The following is a 14,369-nucleotide window of genomic DNA, read 5'->3' as shown; positions in this document are numbered from 1 at the left end:
TTATAAACAAGTAAATTGCTTTAGCTTACAGCTGTTAACAGAGGGCAAAGAAAGAATGAATTTGACATACAAAAAAGGGGATGGTGGGAAAACAAGTACCCACACACTCACAGTATTTACAGAGCAGTTACCTCATACAGATAAAATGGCTGGTAAACATCGCTGGTGCACAAACAATTGGCACGCAGTGAAGATTTCTGAGTAAGAAAAACCTGAAAATCAGAGGGATATCCAGAGATGAAGAACGTTAAGAACCTAAAATAACAGAGTGACTTTAAGAATGAACTTTAAGTCTTTCAGAAGACATTTTTACATAAAAGAGAGAGCAGGTAATGGGAGCACAAGCACACACACGCACATACACACACGCACACTCTCTCTCTCTCTCTCTCTCTCTCTCTCTCTCTCTCTCTCTCTCTCTCTCTCTCTCTCTCTCTCTCCACATTCAGTCTTGTAATATTTGACAGAGCAGCTGCCTCACACAAATAAAAGTGACATGCTGGGATTCCTGAGCAAAGACCTCAAGACCAGAGAGATCTCCAGAGATGATTTCCAATGAAGGCTACAGCACAGCTGGAAAATCATTAGACGATAACACAAGAAGCAAAGGTTGGCGCAGGGTTTATTTAAACTTCTCTAATAATTCTTTTACTAAACCTATTGCAATATTATTTATTGTTCACTCTGAGCTCTCATCAACGTGTCTGTTTGTTCAGGGTCTACGTGCACAGTCAGATTTGGGTCCAGAAATCTTCCACTGTATCCACACGTTATTGTGTGTTTAGGACTGCTGAACACTATTCTGCTGTTAACGGCTGTTGTTATTGGGATTTACTGTGAGTAAAACTGTGCTGAATCACTGCTTCACTTATTTAGAGTCAGTTTGGCACACACTGTACTAAATAATTCATTAACTAATCTATGAACAACATTTACCATGCTTATTAACTATATTTACCCTTTCTATACCCAGTGACATGAACTAATAAAATATATAAGAACACAATCTCGTTTTCTGAATATCACTTAAAAAAATTGGCCTCCTTATCTCTGTTGATCACAGGTGGCAAAGTCAGTGAGGAAGCCGCTCCCTTCCACATAACAGCACAAGAGCTCTTCACAGAGGTGAAGCAACTTCAGATAATTCAGAGTGAAGTTATCCAAGCTCAAAACAAAGCCAAGCAAGCATTAGAGAAAGAGCTCAGGAGCCATGAGCATCTTAAACTGCAGTTAGAGCGGAACAAGACCCTCAGTGACATCCTTCAGAGGCAGCTTGAGACACTACAAGTGGAGAGAGCGACACTACTGTCTAATACATCTGATATCCGTGAGAAGCTTTGTCATACATTTTTAGTGCATTTTGGAGTGAAATGTTTTCTTCTTTTAACTGATTCTCTCCTTTTAACAGGGGAAAGCTGTGGACGATGCCTTCCAGGATGGTTTTTATTAAACGCATCGTGTTACTTCCATGGTAGGTCATCAGCATCATCACCACTAAGGAACTGGACAGAGAGCAGAACAGATTGTCTCAGCCGTGGGGCGGACCTTGCTGTGATTAATAACTGGGAAGAGCAGGTGAGTCCAGTATGCTTTAAACCAGAAGGGAAATGGCAAGCAGATAGGAAGTGATATTCTTCAAGTCTTTGTGCTGATAACTATGTTAACAATCATTTCTGTAACTATATTAAATTCATCATTCTAATTATAACAACTATCATTTATAATTTATATTAATGTTTGTGTCAGATCAGATTTAATGCCAGAAACTCATACAATACATTAAAAAAGCATTTTTTAATTCACCTCTGTTTACCAAGTTAAATCTCTTTGAGCACCTGCCAAAACTGCACCCAAGCGTTCGACCATGGTGGAGCAGGTCTGGGGGAGTTTGGGTTGGCCTCACGGACATGCAAACAGAGGGCACTTGGGTGTGGATAAATAATGTGACTGTGTTGGACGGAGGGTAAGAGTTTTAACACTTACTGTGCAGTGTTTCTGTGTTAGTGAGTTTCAGATCAGTTGATGTTAGCATCATAACCAAGGATGATTATTAACCTTGTGAACAGTTGTATGAGTAGATGTTTTACTAAGTAAATTCTGAAAGGTACACATTAAATATATATGATTAAATCAATTTTAGCATGTTCTAGCAAGTTCTAATGACCATTACTTGCAAATGTCCATATTTTAATTATTACATCATATAATTACCAACAATGTAACTTGAGCCTTGCTTTAGGTACTGGATACAAGGGGAGCCCAACAACTATGGAGTTCAGGGTGAGAACTGTGGAGCGCTTATGAACATAGACACCCCTAGGAGGACGTGGTTTGATGGAAACTGCCAAGTGAACAGGGAATGGTTATGCGAAATGAGACCCAGCTAGGTGTGGAGTGTCAAAGAAGCCATCCTGTGAGGAGAGAAGACAAACACCAAGTTATGCACAATGTAACCCAGCAAAATGTATTGTTTGTAGGTTTATTTACTCATGAATAAATGCATTGATAATACATAGACAACAGTGGCTGTTCATTGCTGTTGTGCTTTAATTGATTTGTTTTTACCCTGGAGTAGTGCAAATCCAATACAGTACTTTTGATAACAATTGACCCCCACTTATATATTGTAATGTGGAATCACAATTGATATAACAGAACAAATCCATGTGTTAAAAAAACCCAAATTTTTCATTTTGCTATTATAAGCAGATGTAAACACAAAATCATAGATTGTACAAGTATTCGCCTCCTTTAATATGAGCTTAACTAATCACTGGTGTAGCCATTTGTTTTAGAAAACACTTAATACATTTAAATGAGATTATTTCTGTGGTAATTAAAGCACAATGAGTGATTTTTAGGTTAAACACACCTCTGTCTATGCCATAAACATTTGATTTGTGTTTCAGTTTCTTAGTACCAATCAGCGTTAAATGAGAATGTAAAAACATTCCTAAAGGTTATCTCTAAAGGTTTTGTGAAGTTATTTAAAAAAAAAAAAACACTACAGCTTAGACCAGACTGTCTACAAAAACTCGGGAAAGGGGCGTCACCAAGAAGTTTCTGTTCCAAGAACTGTTGTTGCTTCACAAGTCATATCATCAGGAGGCAGTGGCAAAGAGAAAGTTACACATGTGAAAGCTTGGCTAGACAGCCAAAAAATCATTGTGTAAGCCAAATACTGGACATCAGCAGAAAGATAGCTTCCTCATCATGAAGCCTTAGGGTACCAGCGTTTACTATGCTCACTTGCAGGGGACACAGGTAGACTCATGTGCAGCCCACATAATAAATGACCTGGGAGAAGAGTTATTTTCCAGAAACATGCCAAACATAGAGCCAAAGTTTCACAAATATGACAAAAAAAATCTCCTGAAGTAAAGAGTCCAGACATCAATCCAACTGATAAACTCGCATGGACAACTATTGCTCACTTCATACAATACTGAATGTCCTTTACAGTAATCTAGTCTTTGCTCAAGTGAATCCATATTCTCAGGTTTCATTCAATATTCATGTACTTTCATTCCATGTTCTCAAGTTTAGTTTGACGCCTGCACTTTTATAAATATATTGCATAAGTCCAATTATAAGTCAAACGTAGCAGAGGCCAGCCCGCTAATACAAAGAAGCCGTCACATTCAAACAGGTTCTGCTTCTTGTGGATATAAAAGACGTATCAGCTTGATGGATGGGCAAGACCTGCAACACTGCAGTCATGGAGAATCTACAGAGGAGGACAAATTACTGGACAGCCAAACGTTTCCATGCTGTTTATGAAATATTTAGACAAGGTATGAAATTTTCATGTCTGACACATTTCTTCCTTTTTTTGTGAAGTTCTTGTCCTTTTTTTCTTCTTTTACCTCTTCTTCTTCTTGTGTGACTTGGATTGACTTATTTTTGTTACTGTTAAAATGTTACTGAAGATACATTTTAAATATAATTTATGAAGAACTAGGCCTCTTATAGCATATGTCTGTAACTTATAACAATGTAGAAATCACTTTGTATGCAGTGGTATTAAGCTACAGTTCAGATTAGCCAGAGTGTTCAGATTTTCTGTGGATACTGATTATGGAAAATTGTCTTTTTCTTTAGTTTTTCCAGGTTTGTATACATTTTCAATTTACAAATACAAACATAATTCTACTAATTTCCATTTCATTTTTTTTTATAGTATGTGCATGTCTTGATAACACTGGCAGGTAAACAGGGAAATATAGAGGAGAATATTTTCTGTGTTTTATTGGAAACCTGAATCTTAAAGAACTGTAACATCTTTTTCATGGACTGTAAATCACAGGTGGATCCACTTTTACAAACTACCAAATGATTATACTGTGTCTGGGACTGTTGAATGCTGTTTTGCTGATAACTGCTGTTGTTACTGGGATAAAGTGTGAGTATGACAGTTGACAAAAACTTTCATTTCCCTGTTCTGAGAATGTTCACATATTAGAAAGCTGAACAGGCACTTTCCCACTTAAAAACAAAGTGTGCCGGATGTTATGCAAAATTCACAGTTGTTTCAAGCTACGTTCAGTGCAGAACAAGATACTTGGAAACACTTATTTATTTTCATGCGCTATTACTCAAATGACAATTAGTTTTATCAGGGGTTTCCAAAGAATATCATTTTTATGATTTTCAATGATTTACAAATGACATCTCTTACAATCCCTGGAGAAATCACACATTTGAAAGCCAGTTGTACACAATGAAGATATTTCAATTTCAGTTTTCACATGCATTTTAACAAAAACTATAACAATGTACAAGTGTATGGCCCACACCACAAGCACTTTTACGATTCTACATTTTACAGTTCTCGTTATCTTTGTGACACTGTTTTAACTTGTTCAAGGTGCCAAAGTCAAAGAGGGTTCCCTCAACAATTCCCACTCAGCTGCAGCACAGCTCATCAATGAGCTGAACTATCTCCGCAGCAACCACAGCGATGCGATGAAGGCCGAAGAGGAGGCCAAGCAAGCATTAGAGAAGGCGCTCGAAAATCATGCACAGCTAAAGGTGCAAATTGAGCAGCAGAAGACCATCAATGATGGCTATCAGAGACAGGTGGAGGTACTGCGAGCAGAGAAGACAAATCTGCAGGCTAACATATCAGCTTTGGGTGAGATAGAGTTGCATCATAATTTATAAAAACAGTTTCATTTCATCTGCTAAAATACTGAAGAGTTCCTAAAGTGACCAGAAATCTTTTGTTTCTCCCAGAGGGAACCTGTGGCAGATGCCTCCCTGGATGGTTTATTCTCAACTCAACCTGCTATTTCCTTTCTTATACTGAATCCTCTTCTGTCAAAAAGAACTGGCACAACAGCAGAACAGACTGCATCAGTCGTGGAGCTGACCTGGTTGTGATTGATAACCCGGAGGAGCAGGTGGGCTGTAAACAAACACAGACGAGAAAGAATGTAAAGAACATCGGAATTTTACAATTGGTGCATTTATAGCTGTCAACTCCTTTGTTTACTCAAACAGAAATTTGTGAGTGGCAAGATCAAAGGACTGATAAGTGGCCGTAGCTCCTGGTCAAACGGATTCTGGATTGGCATCACTGACATAGAGACAGAGGGCACGTGGGTCTGGATTAATAATGTCACTGAAGTGGAACAAAGGTGAGATCCACAGAATTTTACGGTTAATTTTGAATTCAGTTTAATTATTTCAAATATTATTGATGAAACAAAATGAAATACCTGTTTTTTTTTAATGATTTGTCTAAGGTACTGGATGGATGGAGAACCAAACAACCATGGACTCCAGGGAGAGAATTGTGTGATTGCAGTGTATAGCTCTCCTAATCCCTGGAAGACCTGGTACGATGGAAACTGCCAAGAACATGAGTTATACTGGATATGTGAAATGCCTTCAAGATAAACTCTGTATACACCCCTTAAGTACTGTTCAAGCAGAAAACATATGCAGACGTTTGGAATTGTCTTGAATAAAATATCTTCCTGCTGCCCTGCAGGAGATGATGCTTATTGGGCTGTTTTATATGAGCAAAAAAAATCCATGTGAGGGTGATGACACCAGTGGATTGCCTGGCATAGCATCTAAAATTCTGTATTAATGCAAATAATCCCACTGTGCTAGCAGTTAGCTCATCGTGGTTCCAAACCCGGTCACATGTGATATGGACAAATACCATGATACAGAGCAAACAATGACACAGAAAGTAATATTAGATAGCATTAGCTAGGTTGTGGGTTAGCAAAGTGTTGCTACGGCTCCTAAACCAAAGCTAATATGCAGAGAAGATAAGTTGGTTTTCCCACAGCTAGCACACCAGCTCCAGACAGCAATACTCCGAGCTAAGTGGGCGGGTTCTCGGCCGGCTGACCCGTAGAGTAACCGCCTCTTCGCCAAATATGGAAAGTACACTCCCACTAAAATCCAAGATGGCGCAGCTCAAATGCCCATGGTTTGGTCACAAAACCGACTCCCCGAAACCAATGGGTGACGTCACGGGTGCTACGTCCATGTCTTATACAGTCTATGATCAAAACCCTTTTTCAGTTTTTGCTCCTCTGACCTTTTCCTCTTTGGCTGTGTCTAGGCCCTCTGTGCTTCTTGACACTGATATTACATTGTGGATTTTAGCATGTGCCAGATTTACCGTCTCTCTGTCTCTCCCACTGCCCCCTCTCACCCAGTCTTCCCCAGTCTATTCCTTGTCCTACACATGGACCACAAACATCCCCTGTTGCTGATAAGTGACTCTGGTGTTTCTCCAAGCAACATGTGATCCTCTTAAGGAAACATCTAAACTCAACATTCATTCATTTTTTTACTTGTTTCGAGCACAGTAATACACAACTCCAGAAAAAAAGGAAGAAAAAGCGATTTGCCATCAAAATACAATTCTATATATACACATTTCCATGACTGAAAAGAAGCAGGGAATAGAAAACCATTATTTTGCCTGCCCCTTCGAAACATAATTGAAAAAGAAAAATACCTGGTCTGTGAGTTACAGTTACTGAACTGCCAATACTTAGAGAAACATCAAGTTTTAAGAAAAAAAAAATCAAGAGCCATACACAATAATCCACCATCAATTAAGAAATCACATTACCTGACAACTTCATATAATCTAATTGTTCTTTCTTTATATATTTTCTTGAACTGAAAAATGTTTCCTCTTCATCTGAATTTAAAAAAATGTAAATATTCATGTAATACTCAGATTTTTTTCCCCCTGTACATTACTAATAATGTCTGTAATTCAACTAAATCTTTAAGCTTCAGTCATCCTGACTTGAACAGTCTTGGTGTGCTGTCTTGAATGAATAGTTCTTACTGCTCTTTCCTGTTATATAAATAATGACTTTATGCTGCTCATAGGCACATTGACATCATGGACTGATACACAAGTATTTAGGGGTGGATTCATATTCAGCCAGACATCCTTTTCACAGATAGGAGCCAAACTGATCAGCGGGCAGCACCTCTAGCACTGCAATGGAGCGTCCACAGAGGATGACACATAATGGGCCGAAAATAACATTTATATCAAAGTTTACTGAAGTTTTCTTTGACAGCGACGGATATTTTCACTCAAGCTATCAAATATTTGGACAAGGTAGGACTTAAAAATCTTCAACAGCGTCGGACACATTTCTTACTTCCTCTCCATTTTTCTTCACTTCATGTTTTTTTCACTGTTTCTATCCGTAAATTAACCTGTAACCTTATTGTCACTATTACCTACTACTACCGAGCCTCAAAGATTTTAGTTTTGAAGTTATATTTATCATAGTTATCACCTATAATCCACTTTTTTTTTTTAAAGAATGTGATTTAAAATGAGGCAAAATACTTTTAAAGGGTCACTTCACCTAAATTGATATTTTTTTAAATGTATTTGGCACATCTGCTGAGTCTGTTGCCAATAAAATGGGTGTGAACAGATTTATGGTTGTTTAACTATTAAAAAAAACACATTTGACAAAACAATATTCACAGGTGGAGATGGATCTAACCGACGAGCTATTGTGTGCCTGGGACTGCTGAATGTTGTTTTGCTGATAGCTGCTGTTGCTCTTGGAATTAACTGTGAGTATGACAGTTTATAAGAAAATGAAGCTTCCCTTTGTAGTGGCATTTCACTGTATATGACAAATCTGAACCCTTAACACAAGGGTCTCTTTTTCAGGCAAAGGACCCTGAAACTGATGGAGAGAACGAGCAGGGACCTTCCCGCTAATATGTTCATGTTAATTCATGTTAATTCATGTTAAAGACATTTAAATTTGTGGGACAAAGTGGGGGAAAAAATAAAAAATAGATAAAAAATTGTCCCCTAGGGTGTCTCCCTAGGGGTCACAGACCCCTTGTTGAGGACCTCCGCCTTAACACATTAGGCTCAATGCTGACTTTACATTTACATCAGAATGCTTTAGAAATTGCAGCTGTTTTTGCTCCTTGCAACATGATAATAATGAGGTATAATCAAATTCCAGATCATAGTGTATTACCCCATTAGGTTTGACAAGGCTTTCTGAAAGTGTTTAAAAAAAATTCGGGTGTGTGGAGCATTTGACTGGAGTTTCGGTATGAAATGATTTACAAATGAGATTTTTTTAGTTTTAGTCAGCATTTTTTTTCTAGATTTCATCTACACAGAAGAATTATACATCTACCATGTAGCTACTACGTTTTCCTTTCAGTTGTTCTTCTTGTTTGTAGCAAATGCAGAAGTATAAGTTTCACTTCACATAGTTTAGAGACAGTTCTTGTTATCTTTTTGACACTGCGGTTTAACTTGTTCAAGGTTCCAAAGTCAAAGAGGGATCCCTCCATGTTTCCCACCCGGCTGCAACACAACTCATCAATGAGCTGAACTATCTCCGCAGCAACAACAGCGATGCGATGAAGGCCCAAGAGGAGGCCAAGCAGGCGTTACAGAAGGCGCTCAAAAATCATGCACAGCTAAAGGTGCAAATTGAGCAGCAGAAGACCATCAATGATGGCTATCACAGACAGGTGGAGGTACTGCGAGCAGAGAAGGCAAATCTGCAGGCTAACATATCAGCTTTGGGTGAGACAGAGCTGTATCATAGTTTATAAAAATATTTTTTTATTTCATCTGTTAAGTTAAAATACTGAAAAATACCTAAAGTGACCAGAAATCTTTTGATTCTCTCAGAGGGAACCTGTGGCAGATGCCTCGCTGGATGGAGTATTCTCAACTCAACCTGCTATTTCTTTTCTTATACTGAATCCTCTTCTGTCAAAAAGAACTGGTTCGACAGCAGAGCAGACTGCATTAGTCGTGACGCCAACCTGGTTGTGATTGATAACCCGGAGGAGCAGGTGGGCTGTAAACAAACACAGAAGAGAAAGAATGTAAAGAATAATTGAACAAAACTGAGAGTCCATGGCCAGGCTAGCAGTTCTATGAGGCCGTCCTTGGGCACAGTAATGTTTTGATCTAAATGCTAATTGTGACCTGATGATGGCTCATGAAAGATCTTAAAATTCATCCTGAGGGGATGAATGTTTGAGCAAAAAACAAAAAAACTAAACAAAAAACAGTTTCACCAGTGTCATCAGGACTGAAGGAAAATTTTATGGCAATCAATCTAACAGCTGTTGAGATGTTTCAGCTGAAATAAATAATTACACATTTGAATCTTAAAATTAGGCCCTTTGAAAATGCCAACTCTTTTGTTTGCTTACACAGAGATTTCTGAGTGACTCCATCAAAAATAAGAAAACCAGTTCCAAGTGGTGGGAGAATGGATTCTGGATCGGTATCACTGACATGGAGACAGAGGGCACGTGGGTCTGGATTAATAATGTCACTGAGGTGGAAAACAGGTAAGAGACATTGAATTTCACTGTTATTTGTGCATTAATTTTGAAATATTGTGTTTTTTTTCCCCCTTTGCCATGGTAATATGATGAAAATAAGCCTGTTCATCATGCCTGAACAAAATGGAGTAACTGAACGATTTTGATTTCTCCAAGGTACTGGATGGATGGAGAACCAAACAACCTAGGACACCATGGAGAGAACTGCGGGGTTGCAGTTTACAGCCCCACCAATCCCTGGAAGACCTGGTTTGATGGATTTTGCAGTGTGCCTCTACACTGGATATGTGAAATGCCGTCAAAATAAACTCTGTATACACCCCTTACTGCTCAAGCAGAAAACATAAGCATATGTTTGGAACGGTCTTTAAAAAAATATCTTAAAGATGTGTATTATGTTTCTGGGCATTTCTCACCTGAATTTATTCCAACTGAAATATCTGGTTTTATCAGATCAGAAATGTATTCATTGCTTTTTAAACCAACATCAGGACTTAAAAATAAAATAAAGAAATAAACTCTACAACAGACAGGATGCCAGTGTAAAGATCTGACAACTGAGAGTGATATGATCCACTGTCTTGTTCTTAGTGAGGCCTGAATCAGCTGTAACTGCCAAATCAATGTTTTGTTTTTTTTTAGATAAACTTATAAACACACCATTACTTGTTCCTGGGCATTTCTCATCTCTGATCACAAAGCCCACACTGCTGGCTGAGATGATATGTGTTTTTATTGTTACTTTTAACCAGAAAATAGCCACGTCAAGAGAGCAAAACTCTGTAAAACACTGTAGAAGGCAACAAGTACTGACAGCAAGGAAGACAACTCAGGGGGCACACAAAACACAAGTGAGACTGGCCTATTAAATCAAATGGACCATAATTTCAAATGAAAATGATTTATGACTTACAAGTTCTATGGCCTTTAGTGTGAAAGGCTAAATGTACAAAATTTCATCAAATACTGCAGCACTGTTACATAGAAGGTCTTGGGGTCAGGATTTTCAGGCATTATCGCTGTGAAATGAAAGCTGTATTAAACCGTGAGGTTATGTGATACTGCAGCCCCATTTTTGCTATGTGGTAGTTGTGATTAAACAGAAATGAATTTATGAAAATGCATCATTTATGCAAAGTATCAGCTGAAATCATGAAAGCTAGATTTTGATACTGGTGTCCTCTACAACATCGGGCCCCAAGATTGGGAAAGAAAGCAGAGCCAACCTTAAGGTCCTCACCATGTCATTATTTCAGCAGAGCATAATCAAATTACCACAAACCAAGTGACACACACAGTGAAACTAGGAGAGTTTCCCTCTTTGACTGAGTAGTAGTAGTAGTGGTAGTAGTTATCCTTTGCTTTAGTCACTGACTTGATTACAGAAAATATCAAAGATTAGAGGGCTCCTTAAGAGATATGTCAGTCATCAATATGCTCATTTCTTTGATTTGATTTAACTCTGTACACTAGTAACTCGAGTGTAACTTGAGTGTTTGCTTTCAATTGTTTCACAAGAGGAAGTGCAATCCTTTCCTGAATGTCGAGAATATTAATAAGTTCACTTCTCTTTTCTTATGAACCACAGTTTGGCCACAGATTGGATTAACATGAAGTTATTGTTGATGAGCTCAGCATTGTGAGCTGATGTGTCAACACAGATCAGCATCCTGACAAATTCTCTCTCACTCACATTCTCTTATGACTGATTTCACCTCAACGGTCAGAATGGAGAGGAGAGAAAACTCAGGTTGTAATTTCGATGGCGGATTTAACACTTTGATTTGTCAAGATGACTTGCACGACGAGGAGCACCCCTCTTACTCCCCCTCTAACCAAAACAGGCAACAAGGTAAAGTAAGCTATCATTTACACAGTGCGCTTACGTGAACAGATTTATGATGGTCAGCACATCAACATTAAAATGTTTTTAGAACATGTACCATTTTGGTAATAGTATATTCTTGGCACAGTTTCTGGATTCATGATTTTCACAAAATTGATTCATTGTCTCTGTTTAGTGTTCATGTCTAAAATGACACAAGGGAGACATGGCAGGCTGGCTGTAGTGAGCCTGGTGGCACTCGCTGCTCTTCTACTAATAGTTGATATCAGCCTGGGGATCAACTGTAAGTCAGTGTTTGTAAATGTTTTCTTGATACATCAATTAAACTTGTATGTTAAACTTTTATGTTATATCAGAAAAGTGAAATTTGTCACAATTTCCAAGAGCCCAAGTTCATATCATCATGTTTTGTCTTACTATGGGTCCAAAACCTAAAGATATTCAATTAACTGTACTGTAAGCAGCAAATTCTCACATTTGAGAAACAAGAGCCAAGCATTTTTCTTAAACATTGACTTAAATAATTTGTTTTTAAAATGATTACTGATTAATATTCTGTCAACAAACAATCAATTAATGGACCAATGATTGCAGCTTTGCCCCGAGCTAATGACTCCACTATCTGCTTGATAACTGCTTGTTTTAATGTTTAACAGAGAAAATATTAACATTTTTGCTTGAGAAATTACTTAAATGTCCCAAATAATAACCAAGTAGTTTTCTATTGATCGACTAATTAAATAATCAACAAATCGTTTCAACTCTGCCTTTGATGAAATCGGGTACAGAAATGGCAGACATTGAAAAAACAAAAAAAAAAAACAAAAAAGCAAGTTAGATTAATTGTATGTGTGCAGAAGCTTTGACAAATATCAATGCTGAGCAAATCTTTTTGGCACAGCCTTCACACTCACAACACTTCTAGGAACAGAATGCACTATATTTGTGCTCGTGCTGGAACTTTAAGCCCATTCCATGTATAGGGGATTATTCTGAGGTGCATATCAATCTGCTCTCAATAGTTCAAAAGCTTTTAACAGTTTGTCTTGAACACTCACAGATAACAAACTCAAAGACACCCACCTCGCAACTGATGATACAGAACGTATCGAAAAGGAGATGAACAAACTCCAAGATGCTTACAAGACTGCGATCGAAAACACAGAGACAACCAAGAAGCAGCTGAACAGTGAGATGGGCCGTCAGAAAGAAACCAACTGGGAGCTTGAACACCAGACAAAAAGAAAGCATGAATATGAAATAATGATTGATAAAATTACACAGGACATTGCATCAAAGAGATCCCACTTACCGATGATCAGTGAGACCTCTTTTACTATTAACTTACATCATAGTAGCTCAATGACATGTCTTTTTCTTAGTTTTTTATGTATTTGTTTTTCACTGTTATTTTCTTTGGCAACAGAGGATGGCTGCAAACATTGTCCAGCAGGATGGATTTTGATGAACTTAATGTGTTATTACTTTCCATTCTTGGGCAATACTGGATTAAAAACCTGGCAAAAATCCAGAGAGTTCTGCCAGATGCACGGTGGTGATCTTATGATCATAGACAGCAAAGACAAAGAGGTAAGTTGATATTTCTTTGCAACACTGTTCATGCAAAGTTTTAAATATATATATATATAATTCTTCTGTTTATATTTCTTGTTTGTTAGAACTCAACTGTAAATGTTTTGTTGAAAAATGTTGACCCCTCAACTCCAAACACGGGCTTCTGGTTTGGACTGAGAGATTTCCATGAGGAAGGGACTTGGAAATGGTTGAATGGATCAGTACTGGTTGAGGGGTAAGGTTTAAGCATGTTTCACACTGTGAAAAATGTATAAAACAAGAGCCAGTGGTTGTGGGAAATTCTCAACGCGATGCCACACAGCTGGATCCATTTCTGGCACATCCAGTTATGTAGTGAAGATTTCCAAAATATAGGTTTTTATTTTAACAAAATGGGGGGGTGCGTGGACTAAGAGAAAGCAAATACTATGTCTTTGTAGACTAACCTATGGTTTGTTCCAGGTACTGGAATGATGGAGAACCAAATAATATCAACAATGAGGACTGTGCAGCAGTATATCCCAGAGAAAACTACTTCAAGGCTTGGAATGATGTTTCATGTGGAGCCACAATGAAATGGATTTGTGAAAAAGCACCAATTTAGTCAATATGAATTAAAAGTGTGCACTTTAACTGCATTCTCTGGCCAGCTTTAACTGTTTGTATAAACTGAACTCTACTGTAAAGACTTTTAGACATCTTGAAATCTTCTCTAATGAAGAACAGAATCTTTACCATATCAGTGCCTTGGTCTTGTACATACACACTGCACACATGTGCATGTTACTGTTACACAAATCTCTGAGTTCATTTTAATAAACTAACTACAGTAACATTTCAGCATTTTTATATCTGCTGTATGTACTGATGTCCAGTGGCTGTCACTGCTGTCTGTAAAATATTAAAAAATGATTTACTGGTTTAAGTATGTAGTACCCATGTTTAAGTATGACCTATTAGAAAGTGGCATTGATATACAGTGGAGATGATTTGTTCAGTCTTGTAAGCATTACAGGAATACTTCAACAACCAGCTTCTCCTCCCATTATCAAGCATTCATTACAAGCACAGTGTAAACTGTAATTGTATTTAACATTTTAATGTA

General features: G+C 37.9%; 4 protein-coding genes across 5 annotated transcripts; all 4 read left to right on the top strand.

Moving 5' to 3' along the window:
* The first annotated feature begins 455 nt into the window (after positions 1-455).
* On the top strand, positions 456-2,837 carry LOC121196892 (CD209 antigen-like protein B). Its single transcript, XM_041060069.1, has 6 exons — positions 456-609; positions 717-836; positions 1,064-1,327; positions 1,409-1,575; positions 1,818-1,963; positions 2,240-2,837. The coding sequence occupies exons 1-6, from the start codon at positions 546-548 to the stop codon at positions 2,385-2,387; spliced, it is 909 nt and encodes a 302-aa protein (XP_040916003.1). The 5' UTR covers positions 456-545; the 3' UTR covers positions 2,388-2,837.
* An 804-nt stretch (positions 2,838-3,641) lies between these two features.
* On the top strand, positions 3,642-5,994 carry LOC121196891 (C-type lectin domain family 4 member M-like). Of its 2 annotated transcripts, XM_041060067.1 has the most exons (6): positions 3,642-3,794; positions 4,307-4,402; positions 4,868-5,134; positions 5,236-5,402; positions 5,503-5,639; positions 5,748-5,994. In XM_041060067.1, the coding sequence occupies exons 1-6, from the start codon at positions 3,692-3,694 to the stop codon at positions 5,899-5,901; spliced, it is 924 nt and encodes a 307-aa protein (XP_040916001.1). In that variant the 5' UTR covers positions 3,642-3,691; the 3' UTR covers positions 5,902-5,994. The 2 variants fall into 2 exon arrangements, with proteins under 2 accessions (XP_040916001.1, XP_040916002.1); XM_041060068.1 differs by lacking the exon at positions 4,307-4,402 and having other exon boundaries at positions 3,659-3,794.
* Positions 5,995-7,414: 1,420 nt separating this feature from the next.
* Positions 7,415-10,503, top strand: LOC121196890 (CD209 antigen-like). The gene is made up of 6 exons (XM_041060066.1): positions 7,415-7,609; positions 7,993-8,082; positions 8,801-9,067; positions 9,176-9,342; positions 9,713-9,849; positions 10,000-10,503. The coding sequence occupies exons 1-6, from the start codon at positions 7,489-7,491 to the stop codon at positions 10,148-10,150; spliced, it is 933 nt and encodes a 310-aa protein (XP_040916000.1). The 5' UTR covers positions 7,415-7,488; the 3' UTR covers positions 10,151-10,503.
* Positions 10,504-11,455: 952 nt separating this feature from the next.
* LOC121196888 (C-type lectin domain family 4 member M-like) lies at positions 11,456-14,189 on the top strand. The gene is made up of 6 exons (XM_041060063.1): positions 11,456-11,695; positions 11,865-11,972; positions 12,750-13,010; positions 13,116-13,279; positions 13,369-13,499; positions 13,727-14,189. Exons 1-6 carry the CDS (start codon positions 11,545-11,547, stop codon positions 13,866-13,868), a joined length of 957 nt encoding a protein of 318 aa, XP_040915997.1. The 5' UTR covers positions 11,456-11,544; the 3' UTR covers positions 13,869-14,189.
* The last annotated feature ends 180 nt before the right edge of the window (positions 14,190-14,369 follow it).

Source organism: Toxotes jaculatrix, chromosome 17 (assembly GCF_017976425.1).
Source record: "Toxotes jaculatrix isolate fToxJac2 chromosome 17, fToxJac2.pri, whole genome shotgun sequence".
Classification (NCBI taxonomy): Eukaryota; Metazoa; Chordata; class Actinopteri; family Toxotidae; genus Toxotes; species Toxotes jaculatrix.
The sequence above is the reverse complement of the archived record's forward strand: the minus strand, read 5'-3'. Positions and strand labels throughout refer to the sequence as shown.

What these genes read in the sequence shown, in the direction of transcription:
- LOC121196890 (XM_041060066.1), top strand. Translation starts at nt 7,489, where the DNA reads ATGGAGCGTCCACAGAGGATGACACATAATGGGCCGAAAATAACATTT. An exon ending in CTATCAAATATTTGGACAAG is followed by an intron (nt 7,610 to 7,992) that starts GTAGGACTTAAA and finishes CAATATTCACAG; the next exon opens with GTGGAGATGGATCTAACCGA. An exon ending in GTCACTGAGGTGGAAAACAG is followed by an intron (nt 9,850 to 9,999) that starts GTAAGAGACATT and finishes GATTTCTCCAAG; the next exon opens with GTACTGGATGGATGGAGAAC.
- LOC121196892 (XM_041060069.1), top strand. Translation starts at nt 546, where the DNA reads ATGATTTCCAATGAAGGCTACAGCACAGCTGGAAAATCATTAGACGAT. An exon ending in TGTTGTTATTGGGATTTACT is followed by an intron (nt 837 to 1,063) that starts GTGAGTAAAACT and finishes TGTTGATCACAG; the next exon opens with GTGGCAAAGTCAGTGAGGAA. An exon ending in TTAATAACTGGGAAGAGCAG is followed by an intron (nt 1,576 to 1,817) that starts GTGAGTCCAGTA and finishes CTGTTTACCAAG; the next exon opens with TTAAATCTCTTTGAGCACCT.
- LOC121196891 (XM_041060067.1), top strand. Translation starts at nt 3,692, where the DNA reads ATGGGCAAGACCTGCAACACTGCAGTCATGGAGAATCTACAGAGGAGG. An exon ending in GGCTAACATATCAGCTTTGG is followed by an intron (nt 5,135 to 5,235) that starts GTGAGATAGAGT and finishes TGTTTCTCCCAG; the next exon opens with AGGGAACCTGTGGCAGATGC. An exon ending in GTCACTGAAGTGGAACAAAG is followed by an intron (nt 5,640 to 5,747) that starts GTGAGATCCACA and finishes GATTTGTCTAAG; the next exon opens with GTACTGGATGGATGGAGAAC.
- LOC121196888 (XM_041060063.1), top strand. Translation starts at nt 11,545, where the DNA reads ATGACTGATTTCACCTCAACGGTCAGAATGGAGAGGAGAGAAAACTCA. An exon ending in TAACCAAAACAGGCAACAAG is followed by an intron (nt 11,696 to 11,864) that starts GTAAAGTAAGCT and finishes GTCTCTGTTTAG; the next exon opens with TGTTCATGTCTAAAATGACA. An exon ending in TAGACAGCAAAGACAAAGAG is followed by an intron (nt 13,280 to 13,368) that starts GTAAGTTGATAT and finishes CTTGTTTGTTAG; the next exon opens with AACTCAACTGTAAATGTTTT.